The sequence below is a fragment of the Megalobrama amblycephala genome, linkage group LG2, assembly GCF_018812025.1.
Source record: "Megalobrama amblycephala isolate DHTTF-2021 linkage group LG2, ASM1881202v1, whole genome shotgun sequence".
NCBI lineage: Eukaryota > Metazoa > Chordata > Actinopteri > Cypriniformes > Xenocyprididae > Megalobrama > Megalobrama amblycephala.
In genome coordinates, this window is record NC_063045.1 from 34,381,844 (window position 1) to 34,401,766 (window position 19,923).

Sequence of the window (19,923 nt, forward strand, 5' to 3'; positions counted from 1 at the left end):
TAATAAATTAAATACACCATGTTGCAATAAATAAAAGTACAATTAAATGAGCATTAATAAGGTATGAAATACAGCTATTTTTTTTCATTTATTTTAATATATTTATTTAACTTTATTATTTATTAATTTAATTCTGTTAAATCACACCATACAAATGAAGTAGCTAATACAGACAGTCAAAATGTGAGATTATCAGTGTGTTGGGAACGGTTTTGCTAAATCATATAGTAATATATATTACTATATATTTATACTGTTTCTATTTTTCAAAGCAATAAATATTTCGTTTTCAAAGTTTAAATGTTTTCTTAATCGAAGAAGGGGGATTTGTTAACAAAGTACCTGGCAACACATGGGCGCAATCTGTAACACCGGCAGGGTTTGTGCTTTACGGCAGTGATCTTTTTATTATGCGATTCGTTTCAACATCAAGGCTTCCTTGTATTCGTACATTTTTATGGCTAGATAGTGTATAGTTGTTTGTTTGTCAACATCCCTTCAGTAGCCTTAAATCTCTCACGCTATTTCTGTCGTTTCAATGGCAAGACGGCAATTAAAGGTACAGACGCCTATCGATTATTATTGTCCAGCCAGCTAGGTAAGACACTTTGTGAATATTACATCTGCAGTTCAATTTGTATTATATACATACTTTGCATAAGAATGCTGAGATATTCACTAGGTTGCTAAAAATAGGATTTATAGGTTAATCATTTTCGGCACAATTTAATCCCATCCCGGCTCAGTCAGACATAAAATCTTCAGTAATTCAGAATGCGTGCTCACAAGTCAACTATAGTCAAACATATTGAGATTGAATGCGATTTGTGTTGAACATTTGACGGTCGCGGCAGGTTGGTCGTGCTGTATCAAAGTGAATCGCAAAGGCCAGAGGCGGATTGAGTGATCAAGGTGGCCGAGAGAGGAGAGAGAAGATGGGCTCGGGCTTTCGGAGTGAGGAGATGTGTTTGGCGCAGCTGTTCCTGCAGTCCGGTTCGGCGTACGACTGCATCAGCGAACTGGGAGAAATGGGACTGGTCGAATTTCGAGATGTAAGTTTGGACTCAGCGGCTGTGTATCAAAACCTAGTGAGCTGCCTACCTAGACAACATTTCTGTGGCATCAGAGGCACTTTCCGATTCAGCGATGCTGCATGCAACTGATGGCCCAAAAATGCTGTCTAAGTAGAATCTGAGCCACAACCTTAATTCTCAGAACAGGCAGATTAGAGTCAATGAATTGACCGTAAATTATCGGCGTTACCTGGCGACCCTTATTGGTTTGCAGCCTGTTATGTGTTTTGAATTGCATGTTTAAGTGAGCACATTTTGGCCTGGTCAGACAGAGAGGCCGATCTGTGTAAAACAGGTTAATGTCCTGGTTACAGCTGATGAGCTGAATCAATTACTTGCTAAGAAAAATAGAGCAAGTCTGGTTAAAAGCCCGTGTTTTCTATTCACCCTGAGGATGTTTGACATTCATTAACAACTTCATGTAGGCCCTGTTTTGGTCATGTATGTGTGTGACCTACTGTTTTGTTGGCATCAGTAAGGGTAGTTAGCATTAAATAATTGAGATTTTTTTTTTTTTTGGACTATTTTGTTTTAAATGAAGTTGTGCTAATTCTTTAATGAAGCATGTAGCTTATATATTTGTTACATTTAAAATTAAGTGTGTTGTTGCTGTAAAGTATTAAAAATCAGTTTCAATAATTCAAATAAAGCTAAAATAAAATATAATAGTCAAAATACACATACAAATAGAAATATTTCCTTAGTTGGCACCTGTAACTGAAATAAGATAAGTTAAAGTACTAAAATTGCCAAAAGTAAAAACTAGTTTAAAAACCAAAGTTAATTAGAAATATTAAAGACTATAACAATAATTAAAATGACTAAACTTAAACTTAAACTTAAAATAAATACTATAATACACTGCTCAAAAAAATTAAAGGAACACATCAGATCTCAATGGGGAAAAATATCATGCTGGATATCTATACTGATATGGACTGGGTAATGTGTTAGGAACGAAAGGATGCCACATCATTTGATGGAAATTAAAATTATCAACCTACAGAGGACTACAAAGACACCCCCAAAATCAAAGTGAAAAAATGATGCAGCAGGCTAGTCCATTTTGCTGAAATTTCATTGCAGGAACTCAAAATGGTACTCCGTAGTTTGTATGGCCCCCATGTGCTTGTATGCGTGCTTGACAACGTCAGGGAATGCTCCTAATGAGACGATGGGTGGTGCCCTTGGTTATTTCCTCCCAGATCTGGACCAGGGCATCACTGACCTCCTGTACAGACTGAGATGCAACCTGGCGGCGTCGGATGGACCAAAACATAATGTTCCAGAGGTGTTTTGTTGGATTTAGGTCAGGTGAGTGTGGGGGCCATTCAGTGGTATCAATTTCATTCATCCTTCAGGAACTGACTGCATACTCTCGGCACGTGAGGCATTGTCACACACCAGGAGGAACCCAGGACCCACTGCACCAGCGTAGGGTCTGACAATGGGTCCAAGAATTTCATCCCGATACCTAATGGCAGTCAGGGTGCCATTGTCTAGCCTGTAGAGGTCTGTGCGTCCCTCCATGGATATGCCTCCCCAGACCATCACTGACCCACTACCAAACCGGTCATGCTGAACGACGTTACAGGCAGCATAACGTTCTCCATGGCTTCCCCAGACCCTTTCACATCTGTCACGTGCTCAGGGTGAACCTGCTTTCATCTGTGAAAAGCACAGGGCGCCAGTGGCGGACCTGCCAATTCTGGTGTTCAATGGCAAATGCCAATCGAGCTCCACGGTGCCGGGCAGTGAGCACAGGGCCCATTAGAGGACGTCGGGCCCTCAGGCCACCCTCATGAAGTCTTTTTCTGATTGTTTGGTCAGAGACATTCACACCAGTGGCCTACTGGAGGTCATTTTGGAGGGCTCTGGCAGTGCTCATCCTGTTCCTCCTTGCACAAAGGAGCAGATACCGGTCCTGCTGATGGGTTAAGGACATTTTATGGCTCTCTCCAGCTCTCCTAGAGTAACTGTCTCCTGGAATCTCCTCCATGCTCTTGAGACTGTGCTGGGAGACACAGCAAACCTTCTGGCAATGGCACGTATTGATGTGCCATCCTGTAGGAGTTGGACTGCCTGTGCAACCTCTGTAGAGTCCAGGTATCGCCTCATGATACCAGTAGTGATACTGACCCTAGCCAAATGCAAACCTAGTGAAAAACAGTCAGAAAAGATGAGTAGGGGATAAAATTCCAGTGGCCTCCACCTGTTTTGGGGGTTGTCTCATTGTTGCCTATCTAGTGCACCTGTTGTTAATTTCATTAACACCAAAGCAGCTAAAACTGATTAACAACCCCCTATGCTACTTTACTGACCAGATCAGTATCCCAGGAGTTTAACTGACTTGATACTATTCTATTCTAAAGTGTTCCTTTAATTTTTTTGAGCAGTGTATTATATAAATAATACTAAGATAACACTGGTTCTGAGACATACACTTTTGCATATGCATTTGTAAGAATTGTATCATCATCTTCTTGTTGTTCCAAAGTCATATGACTTATTTTCTTCTGTGCATTAACAAATTAATTTTTTATCCTTATTCAATAAAAATGAGTGAGGACTGGGGCTGTAAATCTCCAAAATGACAATAAATAAATAATTCAAAGTGCACATTCTTTTCCAAGTCTTCTGAAAGCTTTGTGTGAGGACCAAACCATGTAAGATATTATTAAATAAACATCTGATCTAATCTCAGCTATTATGTGAATGAAATAATCATTCCTTTGAATCTGAACTATTCAGTGAATCGATTGATCCAACTCATAACCGTTCTGAATGATTCATTCACAAATCTATCTGATCCTGTTCTTGAGTTCAACTCACTGACTCAGTGGATCAGGTCTGTGTTTTTGCAGTACCACGATCTACTTAGACTTTTGGGAAATGCAGCCCTGGTTGGTTAACAGCTCACTGCAGTGTAACACAAAACTATCATATGTCTTCAGAAGACTTGAAATACAGTGCACGAGTTGTGTAATGATGATTTTATGTTGGTTTTTGTCCTTTTTGAAAAGCTCCATTCCTCATTCATTGCAATGAAGCTGTCAGTTGATTTTGTAAATTACACATAAACTTCTGTCAATCAGCAAAGCGGACCTGATTATCACCCAATGCTGCAATTTAAAAATGACCAAATATCATTTGATTACTGTAATGCTCACAGCTTTGTCTTGTTGCGTCTAAACACGCAAGTCATAACCTAATGACCTGTTCCAGCTCAACCCCAGCGTCAGCTCCTTCCAGCGACGCTTCGTCAGTGAGATCAAGAGATGTGAGGAGATGGAGAGGATTCTGGGTAAGGGATCTTTATTGAGCACTCTGTACATTTTAGATCAAGCCAAAACCTCTCCTGTAGAAGATCTTTGAATGTCAAAATCTACCTGTAAGAGTGCTAACTATTAGGCTAAAACTACTTTTCTTTATTGTGATACATTTCCTTCCATCTTAGCCTGACAGGTATGTTGCTGCACAGACCAATAAAGTTAAAATGAAGATCAAAAAATAGCATAATTACACTGCAGTTTTGCTGGAGTTACATGAGAAACAGTATTTGATGAATGTTTAAAACGACATTTGTTTGTTTCCGTTGCTTATAGGGTATCTGCTGAGAGAAATTAAGAAGGCTAATATTGCAGTGCCAGAGGCTGAAGTCCCTCCTGTTGCTCCTGCACCTAAAAATGTCTTAGAGATCATGGTAGGTGCTGAGATATACAGATATTGACTGTTTTAGTAGACAAGGTGAATGTGCCAAACAGGCTTTTATCAGTCCTCATAAATACTATCTTGGGCCTCACTTCTGTTAATTCCGTTTTCGGATGAATTCATTTTCGCATGAGGATGAAAGGTTTCCCCATGCAGATTTTGCAATGGCCACATTTCGCCACATTGACCAACTGAAAGCTGCTTAGTTTGAAAGTGACTTCTGTGTGAGCTGTGCTTTATACATCTCTACACTATAGAGTGGTGCAGGGATGACATCAAAACCCGGAAGACTAATTTTCCACTGGTTCCTTCGAGATTTCCCTAAGAGGTTTTATAATGGGGTTTTTCAAATTATGAGTAAAATAAGGTCTGTGGTAAACATGACAATACTTGAATGTTTTGCTAAACAGCATAAATTACACACACCCATATTGAAAATGCTAATTCAGAAGCTGTTATTTTTATTTTTGAAAACATATCTTATTAATAAGTAACTAGATAAGAATGTTTGGTGTGTGAGTGTATGCAGTTTACATTGTAGAACAAAATGTCCAAGTTATGTTTACCACAAGCTTTATTTTACTCATAAATTGAAAAAACCCATTATAAAAACCCATAAAGAAATCTTAAAGGTGCCCTAGAATGCTTTTTTACAAGATGTAATATTAGTCTAAGGTGTCCCCTAAATGTGTCTGTGAAGTTTCAGCTCAAAATACCCCATAGATTTTCTTTTATTAATTTTTTTAACTGCCTATTTTGGGGCATCATTAAATATGCGCCGATTCAGGCTGCTTCCCCTTTAAATCCTCGCGCTCCCTGCCCCTCCCCAGAGCTCTCGACTCTATCATTGCATAAACAAAGTTCACACAGCTAATATAACCCTCAAATGGATCTTTACAAAGTGTTCGTCATGCATGCTGCATGCATGCATCGATTCCTGTGAGTATGGTATTTATTTGGATGTTTACATTTGATTCTGAATGAGTTTGATAGTGCTCCGTGGCTAACAGGCTAAAGCTAACATTACACACTGTTGGAGAGATTTATAAAGAATGAAGTTGTGTTTATGAATTATACAGACTGCAAGTGTTTAAAAATTAAAATGTTATTCAACTATGCCAAGGTAAATTCAATTTTCAATTCTATGGCACCTTTAAAGGAACCACTGGCGAATTAATCTTCCAGGTTTTGACGTTGTCCGTGCACCACTCTACTGACAATGTACCTTTTTTGCCTACAAAATTTTGCAAAAATTTCACTAATTGCTCTGTAAAGGTGCGGTCACATTTTCTGTTACTCTGCAAAATTTCATGGGCCAAATCCAGCCATTTCAATAGTTCATGTAAGGATGAAACATTTTCCTACACAGATTTTTTTGTGTGTGTGTGAGCGGTGCTTCATACATCGCTAAACTACTAACAGTGGACAATTGATGTGTTTTTTTTTTAGTTAGAGCTGCCGATTAATCTTTAAAAGATCGCAATCTTGATTCAAACACACACGCAATCTTATTCCTAAATGACAATGATTCTCTTGTCTATTAAACCTTTACAAAATCACACTAGAACATTCAAATCTGTGTTTGCGCTGCCGCTGATCCAGAGAGAGCAGTTATCATTCATGTATAGGTAAGGAACTGAAACAGGTCTTTTCAATCACCCACAGAGTATTATTATTTCTGTATTGCAAATATTCATATTATCAGAGAAAGTACTGGGATAAAAGTTTAAATTTCGGATATAAACATTGATGTCTACAGATTAAAATAGAGTAAATCACCCTTTGAAGTAACTTTGCGCTTCAAATAAAGACTGTATCAATTACATCGTTGCACCAGTAGGTGGCGACATGTGACTGTTAAAAATGAGTCATTGAATCGTTTATTCAAACAGATTTTTAAAAAATAATTCATTCAGATTAATTGGTAACACTTCACAGTAAGGTTCATTAGTTAATGTATTAACTAACATGAACTAACCACGAGCAATACATTTGTTACTGTATTTACTAATCTTCATCAGCATTAGTAAATGAAAATACAGTTGTTCATTGTTCATGTTAGTTCAGCTTCACAGTGCATTAACTAATGTTAATAAGATTTTAATCATGTATTAGTAAATGTTGAAAATTAACATTAACAAAGATTAATAAATGCTGTATAATTGCAGTTCATTATTAGTTCGTTAACTAATGTAGTTAACTAATGTTAACTAATGAACCTTATTGTAAAGTGTTACCGATTAATTAAACATTTCAAATAGACTGCAGTAATTAACATTTTGTCAGAAACTCTTGTAAATTACAAGTTATTTTGTTATTTAGTTGTCTGTTTAGAATCATGGGAGAATCGTGATCTCTGTTTGAAACAAAAAAAATTGTGATTCTCAAATTATACAGAATCGTGAGAGTAAATTTCACTGACATTTCAGAACTTTTTATTTTAGTCTAAAGTGAGTCTATTGTGTATAAATATTACATCATGTAACACAATTTAAGGTTATAGACCTCTAAAAGAGAAGGAAATGAAGATTGGTTCAATTACAACGTGTATATTTTTGGTTAAACAGCCATGTGGTCAACGGTAATTGATTGTATATAAGAGTGTCAAGACCCAGTGCTGGTAATTGACCGTGTCAAGTTGCCTAGAGTGATTGATTGATGATGTTGTGAGAGAAAGCTTCCTGTGAATGGAGGGAATTGATTATGCATGGCAGATTCATCATGTTTGGCTTTCTGCTGTTTATTTATAGTAATATACCCATGACTTTTTTTTTTATCAAGGCCTGTTTAGTGTGTTAAGCATCGTTTTGTATCATTATGTGCTGAGTTTTATTGATTGGTTTGTGTCTCAGTTTGGAGACCTTTATAAATATTGAATGTGTAAGTATGATGTGTTTTAACATCACTGACAGAAAATCATTGGCTGTTTTTAGGAGCAACTGCAGAGGCTGGAGGTGGAACTCAGTGAGGTCGCCAAGAATAAAGAAAAGCTTCAGCGGAACCTGCTCGAGCTGACCGAGTACACGCACATGCTGCGAATCACACGCACATTCGTGCACAGCCGCTCCAGGGTGCGTACCATTCACTAGTTTAACAGTCACTAATGTGGTCTATTCGACATGTTCACTGACTTAAAGTCCTGTTGTTGTGAGTATATGGTGAGCAGACACCATCAAAGCTGAAAACCTGAAAGTCATGTGATGAAAGTCATGTGATGATTATGTTGGAAAAACATACAAGCCCAATTTTCTGTGAGAAGATCAGCTTAGTTTTCCTTTATGTGAACATTTTATGGCTGACCAGTGACCTATAAAGTAGTGTGCTAGATGCTCAATATATATTTAAAAAGTATTGATAGCAAATGAGGTGCTTAAAAATATGTATTTTAGACGTTTTTTAACACTCTTTCTTTAATTTTTTACAAAATTCACAAAAATGTGATGTAATACAATTTAAAGGCAAATAGGTTGAACAAAAATTGGTGAAATTTAAAAAATATTATTATTATTATTATTATTATTATATATAATGTGTAAAATAATTACTTTTTACACAATATTTTTTACTCTACAGAATTCACTAAAATGTGATATACATGTATACACAGAATTCACTAAAGAATATACACAGAATATAGAATATATTCACAGAATATACACAGAATTCAATAAAATGTGATAAACAAAAATTGCTGAACATCTGAAAATAAAAATAAGTTTAATATTTTAATGTTTAATAGAGATGAACAAAAATTACTCAATGCATTTTAATAAGTAATTAAAAATGACTTTTTTACACAATCTTTTCTGTAATATTTTACAGAAATAAAATAAAATATGATATAAGGATAGTACAATTTAAAAACAAATGAGTTAAACAAAAATGCTGAAATTTACAAAAAATACTTAATTTTTTAGATATTTTAATTTGTGTATAAATTTGGGCTGTCAAATCGGAAAATTACAATTAATCGCATCTAATTATGCGATTAATCGCATTATATAATATATATATATATATATATATATATATATATATATATATATATATATATATATATATACAGAAACTATTATGTTATATGCGATTAATCGCGATTAATCGATTTGACAGCACTACTTTAAATATATATTAACATTTAAAAAATAATAATAAGTATTATCCATTTGTATGGCTGTTGTTACAATTTGAAATACAACACAATTCTGTTATTTAGTCAACTGGATATATTTATCAGTCAATACTAATAATTTTAAAATGGGTTTAATTGGTTTAACCGATTAATTAATATATATTGGTCGATCACAATTTAAGTAATATTAAAATATACCTTTTATTTGAGGAAGATGATTTTTCAGATTTTAATTGAATGTGTGAATGTGAATGTGAATTATGCGTTTAGCATGAAGCCCTGGGCCCTCAGTATGAAGAGTTCCCATCTCTGGACACTGAATCAGTGACAGGCTGCACCAGTATGCAGAGACTGGGCGCCAAACTCGGGTGAGTCACAAAGAGCATCTCACTTGTCATAGTACACACTCTCACAGCGGAGATCTTGTATCTTTTATACAGATCATTGCATCTCACTTTAGATCCACACAGCTGCCTGTGTTTTATGAGTATGTGATGTTTGTGTGCTGCAGGTTTATCTCAGGACTGATTCAGCGGGTGAAGGTGGAGGCGTTTGAGCGTATGCTCTGGCGGGTCTGTAAAGGTTACACCATCCTCAGCTACGCAGAGGTGGACGAGAGCCTGGCTGATCTTGACACGGTATGCAGACTTTGTGTGTAAACTAGAATGCTGAGATCCATCAACAAAAAGCTGTAGTTTATCAAAATGGTTTAACAGATTATGCTGCATGGTGCAAACATGCCTCTGTGTTTGTTTCACAGTTTTAGATCATACTCATCTGCCACAGCCAAAGCGTGCTAATGTATTCAGAGTGATGATTCAGTTTGTTTACGGAGGCTCTGTCTTGTGTTTATGTGCTTCAGGGGGAGATCAATAAGAATGTAGTGTTCCTCATCTCGTTTTGGGGTGACCAGATTGGGCAGAAGGTTCAAAAAATTTGCGACTGGTGAGTGAAGGACTAGATGGAGACTTCATTCTTCTTATTTTACCTTTTTAGGGGTCATGCACACATGGCACATCCTTGCATATCGTCTGTTAAATGTTGGTCTTTGGACACATATGTCAGACAGTATGTAAGTTTGAACACAATAATGCACTTTTTGCAACTTTATTTTATTCACCTTTATATTTGATTTAATATTAATGTTAGGGCTGTCAATTAAACAGTTCATTTTAATTTAGTTTAAGTAATTATTTCTAAAAAAAAAAATGGCATTAAAAATTAAAGCATTGTCTCCTGAACTCTTTTTTTTGTGCTGATCTATTCATTTTCTTCTAAATTATATTAAAAATGAAACCCAAAAAGTTATAACACCTCATTTAAAGGATGAAATTCTTAAAGAAAACCTTAAGTTGTTTGTCATAATCTTTTTTTATTATTTTTATTTAAAAAAATATTTTACCAAATGTGCTTTGTTTATTTATATTTGAAAAACTAAGGTAAGATTAGTTCAGGTTATAAAATATATCACTCCCAAAAATCTTGAATTGTAATTATTTATGAATAAATATTCAAAAAAAAAAAAAAAAGAGAGAGAGGAAGGAATAAGAAAAATAGTTTTACCTTGAATAATATATTTAATGTTTTTTCAAATAACCATTATGATGTGTACACATCATCATGCTAGAGCTGCAAAAATTTTAAACTGAGATCGCAATTCTTGCATGATTCTGAATAGACAACTTAACAAAAGGTTCTGAAAAATGTTAACTGTTGCTGTCTATATTCAAAAATGTAATTAATTTTAAATTATTTTTTTAAATCGGTTTGAATGAATTATTCAATGACTTGCTTATAAATACTTCACTTGTTTCATTACTGGATGAATCAGCATTTTTTAACAAATTTCTTGAATGAATGATTTAATGACAAATACATTTTTTAACAGTCACTTGTCGCCACCTACTGGTGTAACAACGTTTGACACAATCTTTATTAGAAGCATCAAGTTATTTTTAAAATGTGATTTGCTCTAATTTGATCCCTACAGTAGACATCAGTCAGTGTTTATATACGAACTATAAACATTTATCCCAGTAATTCTGTGATAATTTGAATCATTGTAAAACAGAAATAATGATACTGTGTAGTTATTAAGAATAATTATTAATCTTATTAATAAGATTGCTTAGGTGTTTGAATCGAGATCACAATCTTAACAAGCTCTACTTCATTATATATATATATATATGGAAATACATATGACATTTTTAGAGTTATTTTTCAGTCATTTTTACATGAAGAGAAACATATAAAACCATCATGAATACAAGTAGTACATTTCTAAGAAATTGGCACACATGTTTTTAGATTTTTAAAAGATTTGTCCAAGATCTTTTCTGCATCTTGAACACTGACCCAATTTGTCACTGACCTAAAAATTGAACTGTTTTTAACTTGACCTACCATCTTAAAACGTGGCACTTATGGTGTGAAACCCTGAAAACAGTGAGACGCTATGCGATAGTCAAAGACATCCATTTGAAGTATGTGTCTGAAGTATTTTGCAGATGGTATAAGAGAGCATGTTTTGCTCTTAAGTCTTCCTTCGTCAAGTTGGATTTTGCTATGTGATTTTGCTTGTGTACACCAGTTACCACTGCCATCTCTACCCCCACCCTGAAACGGACGAGGAAAGAGCCGATGTGATGGACAGCTTGAGGACACGCATCCAAGACTTACAAAACGTACGTCTTCTGCTTTCCCGTCTCATCGATTAATTTACGCTGTTATTGGTTTGTCCTCTGCAAAATAATGCTGACGTTCTCGCATTCGCCAGAGGATTAGCGTAATTATATTAGCCTGCGATGTCATAATTGAAACATTAATGCAGTGATCTTTGCTCATTAGGTTTTGCACCGAACTGAGGATTACTTGAAGCAGGTCTTGCATAAGGCATCTGAGTCAGCGCACTCATGGGTGCTGCAAGTGAAGAAGATGAAAGCAATCTATCACATCCTCAACCTCTGCAGCTTTGACGTCACCAACAAGTGTCTCATCGCTGAAGTGTGGTGTCCAGTCAGTGACCTGGCGAATCTGAGGCGGGCGCTGGAGGAGGGCTCAGTGAGTAAAATCATTCTCATGTTACGGTAGTCTGATTTTATCCAACCAATTGATGCAATTAAGAAGTTTTAGTGTGGCTTCTAGACAATTCTACAGATAAGCCTCTTTTAACTTTCTTAATAGAGAAAAGGTGACGCCACCGTCCCATCCTTCGTGAACCGTATCCCAAGCAGTGACACTCCGCCGACACTTTTGAGGAGCAACAAGTTTACCTCGGGCTTCCAGAGTATAGTGGAAGCTTATGGAGTGGGCGACTACAGGGAGGCCAGCCCGGGTGAGTGCAGACCACCAACTGTTATTTATCAGCTTGATTGAGAAGGCTTTCATTGGGAATTAAAGCAATAGTTTATCCTAAAATAAAAATTCATTTACTCACCCTCATGTTGAAGAAATGTTCAAGAATGTTCATGCAGCTCTTTTCCATACAATGAAAGCATGTAGTGAGTGACTAGTGGCTGTCAGGCTTCATAAAAATGGTCCATATTGTTGACATTGGTCATACACTACCAGTAATATTTTGTATACAGTAATATTTTGAAATAATATTTTTATATTTTAATATATTTTAAAATGTAATTTATTCCTGTGATCAAAGCTGAATTTTAAGTCCAGGCTTCAGTGTCACATGAACTTTCAGAAATAATTCCAATATGCAAAACATTTATTATTATTATCAATGTTGAAAACAGTTATGCTGCTCAGTATTTTTGAGGAAACCATGATACATTTTTTTCAGGATTATTTGATGAATAGAAAGTTCAAAAGAACAGCATTTATTTGAAATAGAAATCTTTTGTAACATTATAAATGTCTTTACTGTCCATTTGATCAGTTTAATGCATCCTTGCTGAATAAAAGTGTTAATTTCTTTAAAAAAAAAAGAAAAAAAAAAAGTTGTACTAACCCCAAACCTTTGAACGGTGATGTGCATTGTCTTTATGTGCGGAACAGACCAAAATTTCTCATACACTCTTAAAAATAAATGTCACAAAAGGGGGTTTTCGCAGTGATGCTATAGAAGAACCATTTTGGGTTCCCCAAAGACCTTTCAATGAGCAGCTCTTAAAAGAACCAAAATAATATATCTGAAGAACCTTTTTCCATTAAAAAGAATGTTTTGTGTAATGGAAAAGTTCCATGGATGTTAAAGGTCCTTCATGGAACCATTGAGTCTAGTGTTATAGTCAAGGTCATTAATGAACTTTATTTCTTCTTCTTTTCCACACAGCTCCTTATACCATTATCACCTTTCCCTTCTTGTTTGCGGTGATGTTTGGAGATCTTGGTCATGGTGCAGTCATGACACTTTTTGCTTTGTGGATGGTATTGACTGAGAAGGACCACACACGGAGGCGACCTGGAAATGAGGTCAGAGTTGTAACTAAATTTAATGGAAGTAATTGCAATTAGCCTTTGTCTATTGTGATTATACATTGCCAGTACAAATGTGTCATGTTGTGTTTTTGAATACATTTTTGTCTCTCTTCAGATCTGGACGATTTTTTTTGATGGGCGGTACATCATACTGATGATGGGATTATTCTCCATATACACTGGACTCATTTATAATGACTGTTTCTCCAAATCCCTTAACATCTTTGGCTCAGCCTGGAGCGTCAAGGCCATGTTCACAGAACAGGAGTGGTCGTAAGACACAAAATACACAAATCTTATAAGAAACCATTTTGTTTGTTTGCAAAGCATGACTGTAATGTAATTCTGCTGACTTTTTAAGACCCAAGCACTGAAAGTCATAGCATCAAGTCAACAGGAAGTGTGACACTTACAACAGACTTGGAATAATCCTCTTATATTTGCTTGCTTAAATTTTTCCTAGAGCCTCCAGGTGCAGTGGCACCATAGTGCTTGGGCCTGTCATTGCTGCTTGCTGCTAAATTTGCATTTTTATTTTAAGGTTCCAAAATAATCATACACATCATTGCATGCTATTGTTTTCCTTCTTTTACTCTGGAATAGAAATGAAACTCTACAAATGAATACTTTACTCACCTTGGATCCCAACGTTTCTGGTGTTTTCTCTGGACCATATCCACTGGGCATTGATCCAGTGAGTACACACAGTCTCACAATCTCTCACATTAGATTTATAAAGCAATCTTCTGTGGGTGGCAGCCATGTCCTGAAATAGTACATTACGGCTCAGAGTAATTGACTGATATTGTTTGCAGAGCTCTGATTTGTCGTGTTCGATTGACCTGTAGATTTGGAACATGGCCGTGAATCGCCTGACTTTCCTCAACTCCTATAAAATGAAGATGTCTGTGATCATTGGAGTCATCCACATGAGCTTTGGGGTGGTGCTCAGTGTCTTCAACCACTTGTGAGTGAGCAATTTATTTTATAGATGTGTTTGTGTGTGTAATGGTAAAGGTTCTGTTACTAATTATTATATGAATAAGTAATTTAGCACAATTTAGGGTTTACAAAATGTGGTCTGGGGACTCCAAGACAGTGTTTCAATATCATTGCGATTCTCTTATTGTTTGTTAATATTTTGAATTAATTTTTATTTCTATATTTTCCATTTTCATTTTCAGTTAAAGATTTAGTAATTTAGTAACACTCAAGTGTATTTGTAATTTTTATTAGTCTGTACATTTTTTTTTTTTAATAATTTTTATATCACTTTTAGTTGTTTTAGTACCAAGTTAAACTAAATGAAAATGAGAAATGTTGTCTTGGCAACTAGTTGAAATAAAATAAGTTTATGGTTTATTTTATTTTATTTTATTTCAGTTAACATTTATTTCAAGTAACAAAAATCTTTTTTATGGTTTTAGTTTCTTGACTAAAACAACCCTCTCCCACGGGGCAACACGTGTGTGTTTATTAGTTGTCATTTAATATAATTTACTTATTTATTAATCAAATATTTAAAGGTGCTACAGAGGATGTTTTGTTTTATACATTTTTGCAATATTACTTGAAACTGTCTTTACTAACTGATAAAAGACTATTTATTAGGTGCACTGAAAGGAATAATATTAATATACATCATCTGTGCACGAGGTAGGGCCTTAAAAACATCAGCTAATGCGATGATCGCGTAAACGATTGGCCCTCTGGCTTGTCAATCATTGCCATTACATTCCTTGTGAGAGACATGCGCGGATTGGCCCTCTGGCTTGTCAATCACTGCCATGACGTTCCTTGTGAGAGACGTGCGAGACGTGCGCTCCAGTAACTTTCCACACTCTACAGGCGCCGCATGCAATGTTTTTGTCAGGAGACAGGAGTAACAACTGCAGATAATGAGTTAACTGCGGTGAGTCCGACATAATGAATCCACGAACACGACACAGCGAATGCCGGTGGTAAACACTCGTGTTCCAATACTCGTGCACAAGTTTTGGGAGGCGTTCCCTCAAAATGAGTTGTGAAGGAGGGGGGGTGTTCTTACGCATGCGCTCATTTCAAAAACTCAGTAACAGTCTTTGGTTTCTCCGTCGACGAAAAGATCCTCTGTATCACCTTTAATACCATCATTTTTAAAAACTTTTGAAGTGAGTACTTTAAAAGTGTGTGAGTACTTCACTGAAAGTGTGTGAGTACTTGACTTAGTGTGTAAGTACTTCACTTTATAAAGTATGCAAGTACTTCACTTCAAAAAGTGTGCGAGTACTTGACTTGTAAAAAGTGCATGAGTACTTCACTTTAAAAAGTGTGTGAGTACTTGACTTGTAAAAAGTGCGTGAGTACTTCACTTTTAAAAGTGTGTAAGTACTTCACTTTAAAAAGTATGCAAGTACTTCACTTCAAAAAGTGTGCGAGTACTTGTCTTCAAAAAGTGTGTGAGTACTTGACTTGTAAAAAGTGTGCGAGTACTTCACATTAAAAAGTGTGCGAATACTTCACTTAAAGTGTGCAAGTACTTCACTTCAAAAAGTGTGAGAGTACTTCATTTAAAGCGTGTGAGAACTTGACTTTAAAAAGTGCGAGTACTTGACTTAAATTGTGCAAGCACTTCACATCAAAATGTGTGCAAGTAATTCACTTCAAAAAGTATGCGAGTACTTCTTCAAAAAGTGAGTACTTGAGTGTGCAAGTACTTGACTTCAAAATGAGATTTCATTTGCTAGTTTTGAAAGTGACTTCTGTGTGATCTGTGCTTTATACATTGCTCCTTTTCTGCAAAATTTAAAATTTCACTAAAGTGACTTTTTTTTCTTTTTTTTTTATAAATAATTAGCTTTTGGCTTCAGTACAGCATGCAAATTAATTCATTTTGCCAATTATTTCATGCTGATTTCATGTTTATATTTTTCTCCCTCAATATAAATTAATATATTATTTTCTAAAAAAAAAAAAAAAAAGATCCTTATCAAAAAGTTCTCTGACATCTTATAAAAATGATGAGAAGCACATATAACATCAGTTGTTACGCAAATACTCTCTGCATTAAGCTCTCTTTGCTCTTATACTCTCTAAATTCTCTCTTTGCTCTTTTCCTCTCTGTGTGTTTACAGGCACTTCCGACAGAAGTTTAAGATCTATCTTCTCTTTCTTCCTGAGCTGCTCTTTCTACTTTGTCTCTTTGGGTACTTGGTCTTCATGATCTTTTACAAATGGCTGGCGTTCTCAGTGCAAGACTCACGGTTGGCTCCAAGCATTCTCATCCATTTTATCGACATGTTCCTAATGCAGGGGAATGCCACTACGCCCCTGTACCCTGGGCAGGTGTGTGTGTGTGTGTGTGTGTGTGTGTGTGTGTGTGTGTGTGTGTGTGTGTGTGTGTGTGTGTGTGTGTGTTTGTGTCTGTGTCTGTGCACATGTGTGGGAGTACTAGTCAATCTGCTTGATATCTGCATTTGTGTTAATCCTCTTGTAACAGATGGGACTGCAGGTGTTTCTAGTCGTGGTGGCTCTGCTATCGGTGCCAGTGCTGCTACTCGGGAAACCTCTTTACCTCTACTGGCTGCATCATGGCGGGAAGAGACTGGGGGTCCACAGGGTTTGTCTGTGTTCTTGTGTATGTATGTGTTTGTATCTGAAGTCAAGATATCACATGGTACATTCATAAATTATTAGGGCTATGGATCGTTCTAAAAAAAAAAACCTAATTAATCATGATTAATCACACTTAGCATTCAAATTTGTAACTGTCATCAGTGTATTTACACAATTGATCTCCAAATAAATGTAGAATCGACATAAAGTATATTTTAAATAATATAAGTAATTTAAATTTGTTTTATGGAATATTTTTACTAAGTACTATCATAGCTAGTATTGACAATACCAATACCTTTGTAAATCTTTTTATTTTAACTTGTTTTACTTTTCTTTTTTTTGAAAAAGATACTGTTTTACACTAATGAAAATGGGAAATTGAGGGGAACTGTGCTTAATTGTCATAAAAATATAGAAAACCACAATGAAAAATACATCTTAATCCTAAAATAGGTTTTATTTTCTTTATTCAAATTATTTATTTTTTTATGATTTGAGGTTAAATGTGCCCCACATGTTATTGTGAGATTGACCCAAATGTAGTCTTCAGATGTATGTGGATATGTGTGTAACATAATATGTATACTGATATATTGATGCATGAAGACCTGGTAAAGAGGCTACATCATATTACTTTGTGCGTAGGGCTACGAGAGAGTTCGGCGTGTGAGTGAAGAAGATCTGTCACCGTCTGTAGTCCATGATGAAGAGGAGGGACTAAGTGACTCAGGAAAGCCTCAGGAGGTTAAAGCTGACCTATCTCACATAAAATAATCATTATAACACAGTGGTTCTCATTGACTAATAATTGCCTGGATTATTTCGTATTTATATGCACAGTACTGCTTCTCAAAAAAAATTCCACTTAATTCACAACATTTGTTGTTAACCTCATTCTAATATTAATGAATTTGGAGTGTTCTAAATGAGTGACCATGTGCCTGAGGTTAGTCAATTGCACAAAACACTCCCAAACCATCTCCATATAAGGGCATTCCTCACAACCTTTTGTCACTTTTAGAAAACATGATGCAAAAACACACACACAGATCCTTGAGTTATAAAAAATGTGCCGTCCTCAAAGCCAGTTTAAACAAAAACACCTTAAATACAGAATCGGCTGTAGCTACATACACTTATTTGCGAAAATGGTCGCGCACAGATTTTATGCGCAAATATGTGCATACATTTATGCACACACACTTAGTGAATCAGACCCAATGATTTTGTTACTCATTATATAAATGTCGCTAACAGCTTATTTGTTCACTGGCAGTTTGATTTCGGAGACGTCTTCCTGCATCAAGCAATTCACACCATAGAGTACTGTTTGGGCTGCATTTCCAACACAGCCTCCTACTTGCGTCTCTGGGCCCTGAGTCTCGCCCACGCCCGTAAGTGTCTGGTTGTTCATACGGAAAACACATTGAAATACCTACAGTACATGTTTAATTGCATCACGGGCATATGAATATCTTTTCTAGACTATTTGTGCATGTTGCGTTTTTGTATATATTAGAGCTGTCAGAGGTACTGTGGGCGATGGTGATGCGTCTGGGTCTGAGGATGAGCTCCAGACTGGGTGTGCTTTTCCTTGTGCCTGTGTTCAGTGTCTTTGCTCTGCTCACTGTCTCCATTCTCCTGATCATGGAGGGTCTGTCCGCTTTCCTCCATGCTCTGCGTCTTCACTGGTGAGCACACAGCCTCAGATATTGGCAGGGTTAATTATCAGAAATGGTTTGTGGGATAAAAAAGTCTTCAATCTATAACTCTTTTTAATATTTTAATGTTAAATATTTTGTAAATTTAAAGTTAAAATAAATATTTGAAATTATTATAATCGCAACAATATTTAAAAAATTATCTGTGCCAAAAATGTTTTTTTATAATTTCTTTTTTTAACTTTTTTTTTTTTTTTTTTTTTTTGCAGGGTGGAATTTCAGAACAAATTCTACAGTGGAACAGGAGTCAAATTTGCCCCCTTTGACTTCTCTCTGTTACCTTCTGTTTTTGAGCAAGATGGGTTACTCTGACTGTAACCCACGACTCTTTGAACAAGACACTGTAGCTTAATATGACCTACTGAACTTTGGGCACCGGACTGGTTGGATCAGTAGACTAAACCTATTTGCACCAATTCATATCAGATGTTTCTGGTGCGGGATAATCAGCTGTGGCTCCATCATGTACTGTCATTCGAGGAGTGTCAACAAAGTCCTGTTATTATATTTATCTTAAGAGATATGACTTGTATTTGGTATCGCACCTTCATAAGCATCTGCTGTCATATCGATTTTCAAAGTGCCATAACTATTTTTCAATGTACAGTTTTGTATGCTACACTAAATTGTACTTTTGCTTGCTTTAGCTAGGTCTTACACATAGAAAAACTTTGCAGGTAAATTATGCTGTAGGCAATGCTATGTAATGCTGTGCAATGAACATGCCAAATAACAAATATAATTTCCAATGTGATATTAAAGCATAATTTACAGCATTTAGCGTGTAAAGCAGTTTTCCAGGGTAGCATTTTGATTTTAGGGTGGTTCAAAAGTAATTATAAGACAATGCTTTATTCATATTTCAAATGAAACATTTTTAATATTTGTGTTTATGGTTTAGGAACTGACAAACCAACAGATGTACATGGGATTACAGTTTTGTTTGCCATATTTTTCATCAGCATTCCTGTAAATTTACATTTGTGTTTCAGTCACTTATAAAAGTACTTTTATTATATAAATAGTGCAGAGTTGTGCTTATAGTGATGCAGTTTAAGACCATTTTACACATTCATATATATCATACATGACGTCCCTGTTGTACAGGATTTATTTAAATGGAATCTTTTAAGTAGGTCATTCCGTAGACCCTCAGGACGAATCCATTGACAGCAATATTTAATTTCTGTATATTAAGCTTTTTTCCTTCATGATGTGCTTTAGCAAACAAAGTGCATCAAAGTTAACGTTT

At 35.7% G+C, this 19,923-nt stretch overlaps 1 protein-coding gene across 3 annotated transcripts; it reads left to right on the top strand.

Moving 5' to 3' along the window:
- Window positions 1-350: 350 nt before the first annotated feature.
- On the top strand, window positions 351-19,438 carry atp6v0a2a (ATPase H+ transporting V0 subunit a2a). Of its 3 annotated transcripts, none has more exons than XM_048172408.1 (21): window positions 351-598; window positions 855-1,052; window positions 4,299-4,377; window positions 4,679-4,776; window positions 7,718-7,855; window positions 9,187-9,284; window positions 9,428-9,554; window positions 9,779-9,861; window positions 11,510-11,603; window positions 11,767-11,979; window positions 12,103-12,253; window positions 13,208-13,347; window positions 13,469-13,626; window positions 13,957-14,047; window positions 14,202-14,320; window positions 16,467-16,677; window positions 16,832-16,969; window positions 17,596-17,694; window positions 18,227-18,344; window positions 18,470-18,641; window positions 18,881-19,438. In XM_048172408.1, exons 2-21 carry the CDS (start codon window positions 936-938, stop codon window positions 18,981-18,983), a joined length of 2,547 nt encoding a protein of 848 aa, XP_048028365.1. In that variant the 5' UTR covers window positions 351-598; window positions 855-935; the 3' UTR covers window positions 18,984-19,438. The 3 variants fall into 3 exon arrangements, with proteins under 3 accessions (XP_048028365.1, XP_048028386.1, XP_048028376.1); XM_048172429.1 differs by having other exon boundaries at window positions 16,832-16,951; XM_048172419.1 differs by having other exon boundaries at window positions 351-559.
- Window positions 19,439-19,923: the final 485 nt, after the last annotated feature.

Coding starts and splice junctions, on each gene's coding strand:
- atp6v0a2a (XM_048172408.1), top strand. CDS start 936: ATGGGCTCGGGCTTTCGGAGTGAGGAGATGTGTTTGGCGCAGCTGTTC. Junction 17,695..18,226: donor ACTCAGGAAAGCCTCAGGAG/GTTAAAGCTGAC, acceptor GTTCACTGGCAG/TTTGATTTCGGAGACGTCTT. Junction 18,345..18,469: donor CCTGAGTCTCGCCCACGCCC/GTAAGTGTCTGG, acceptor TGTATATATTAG/AGCTGTCAGAGGTACTGTGG.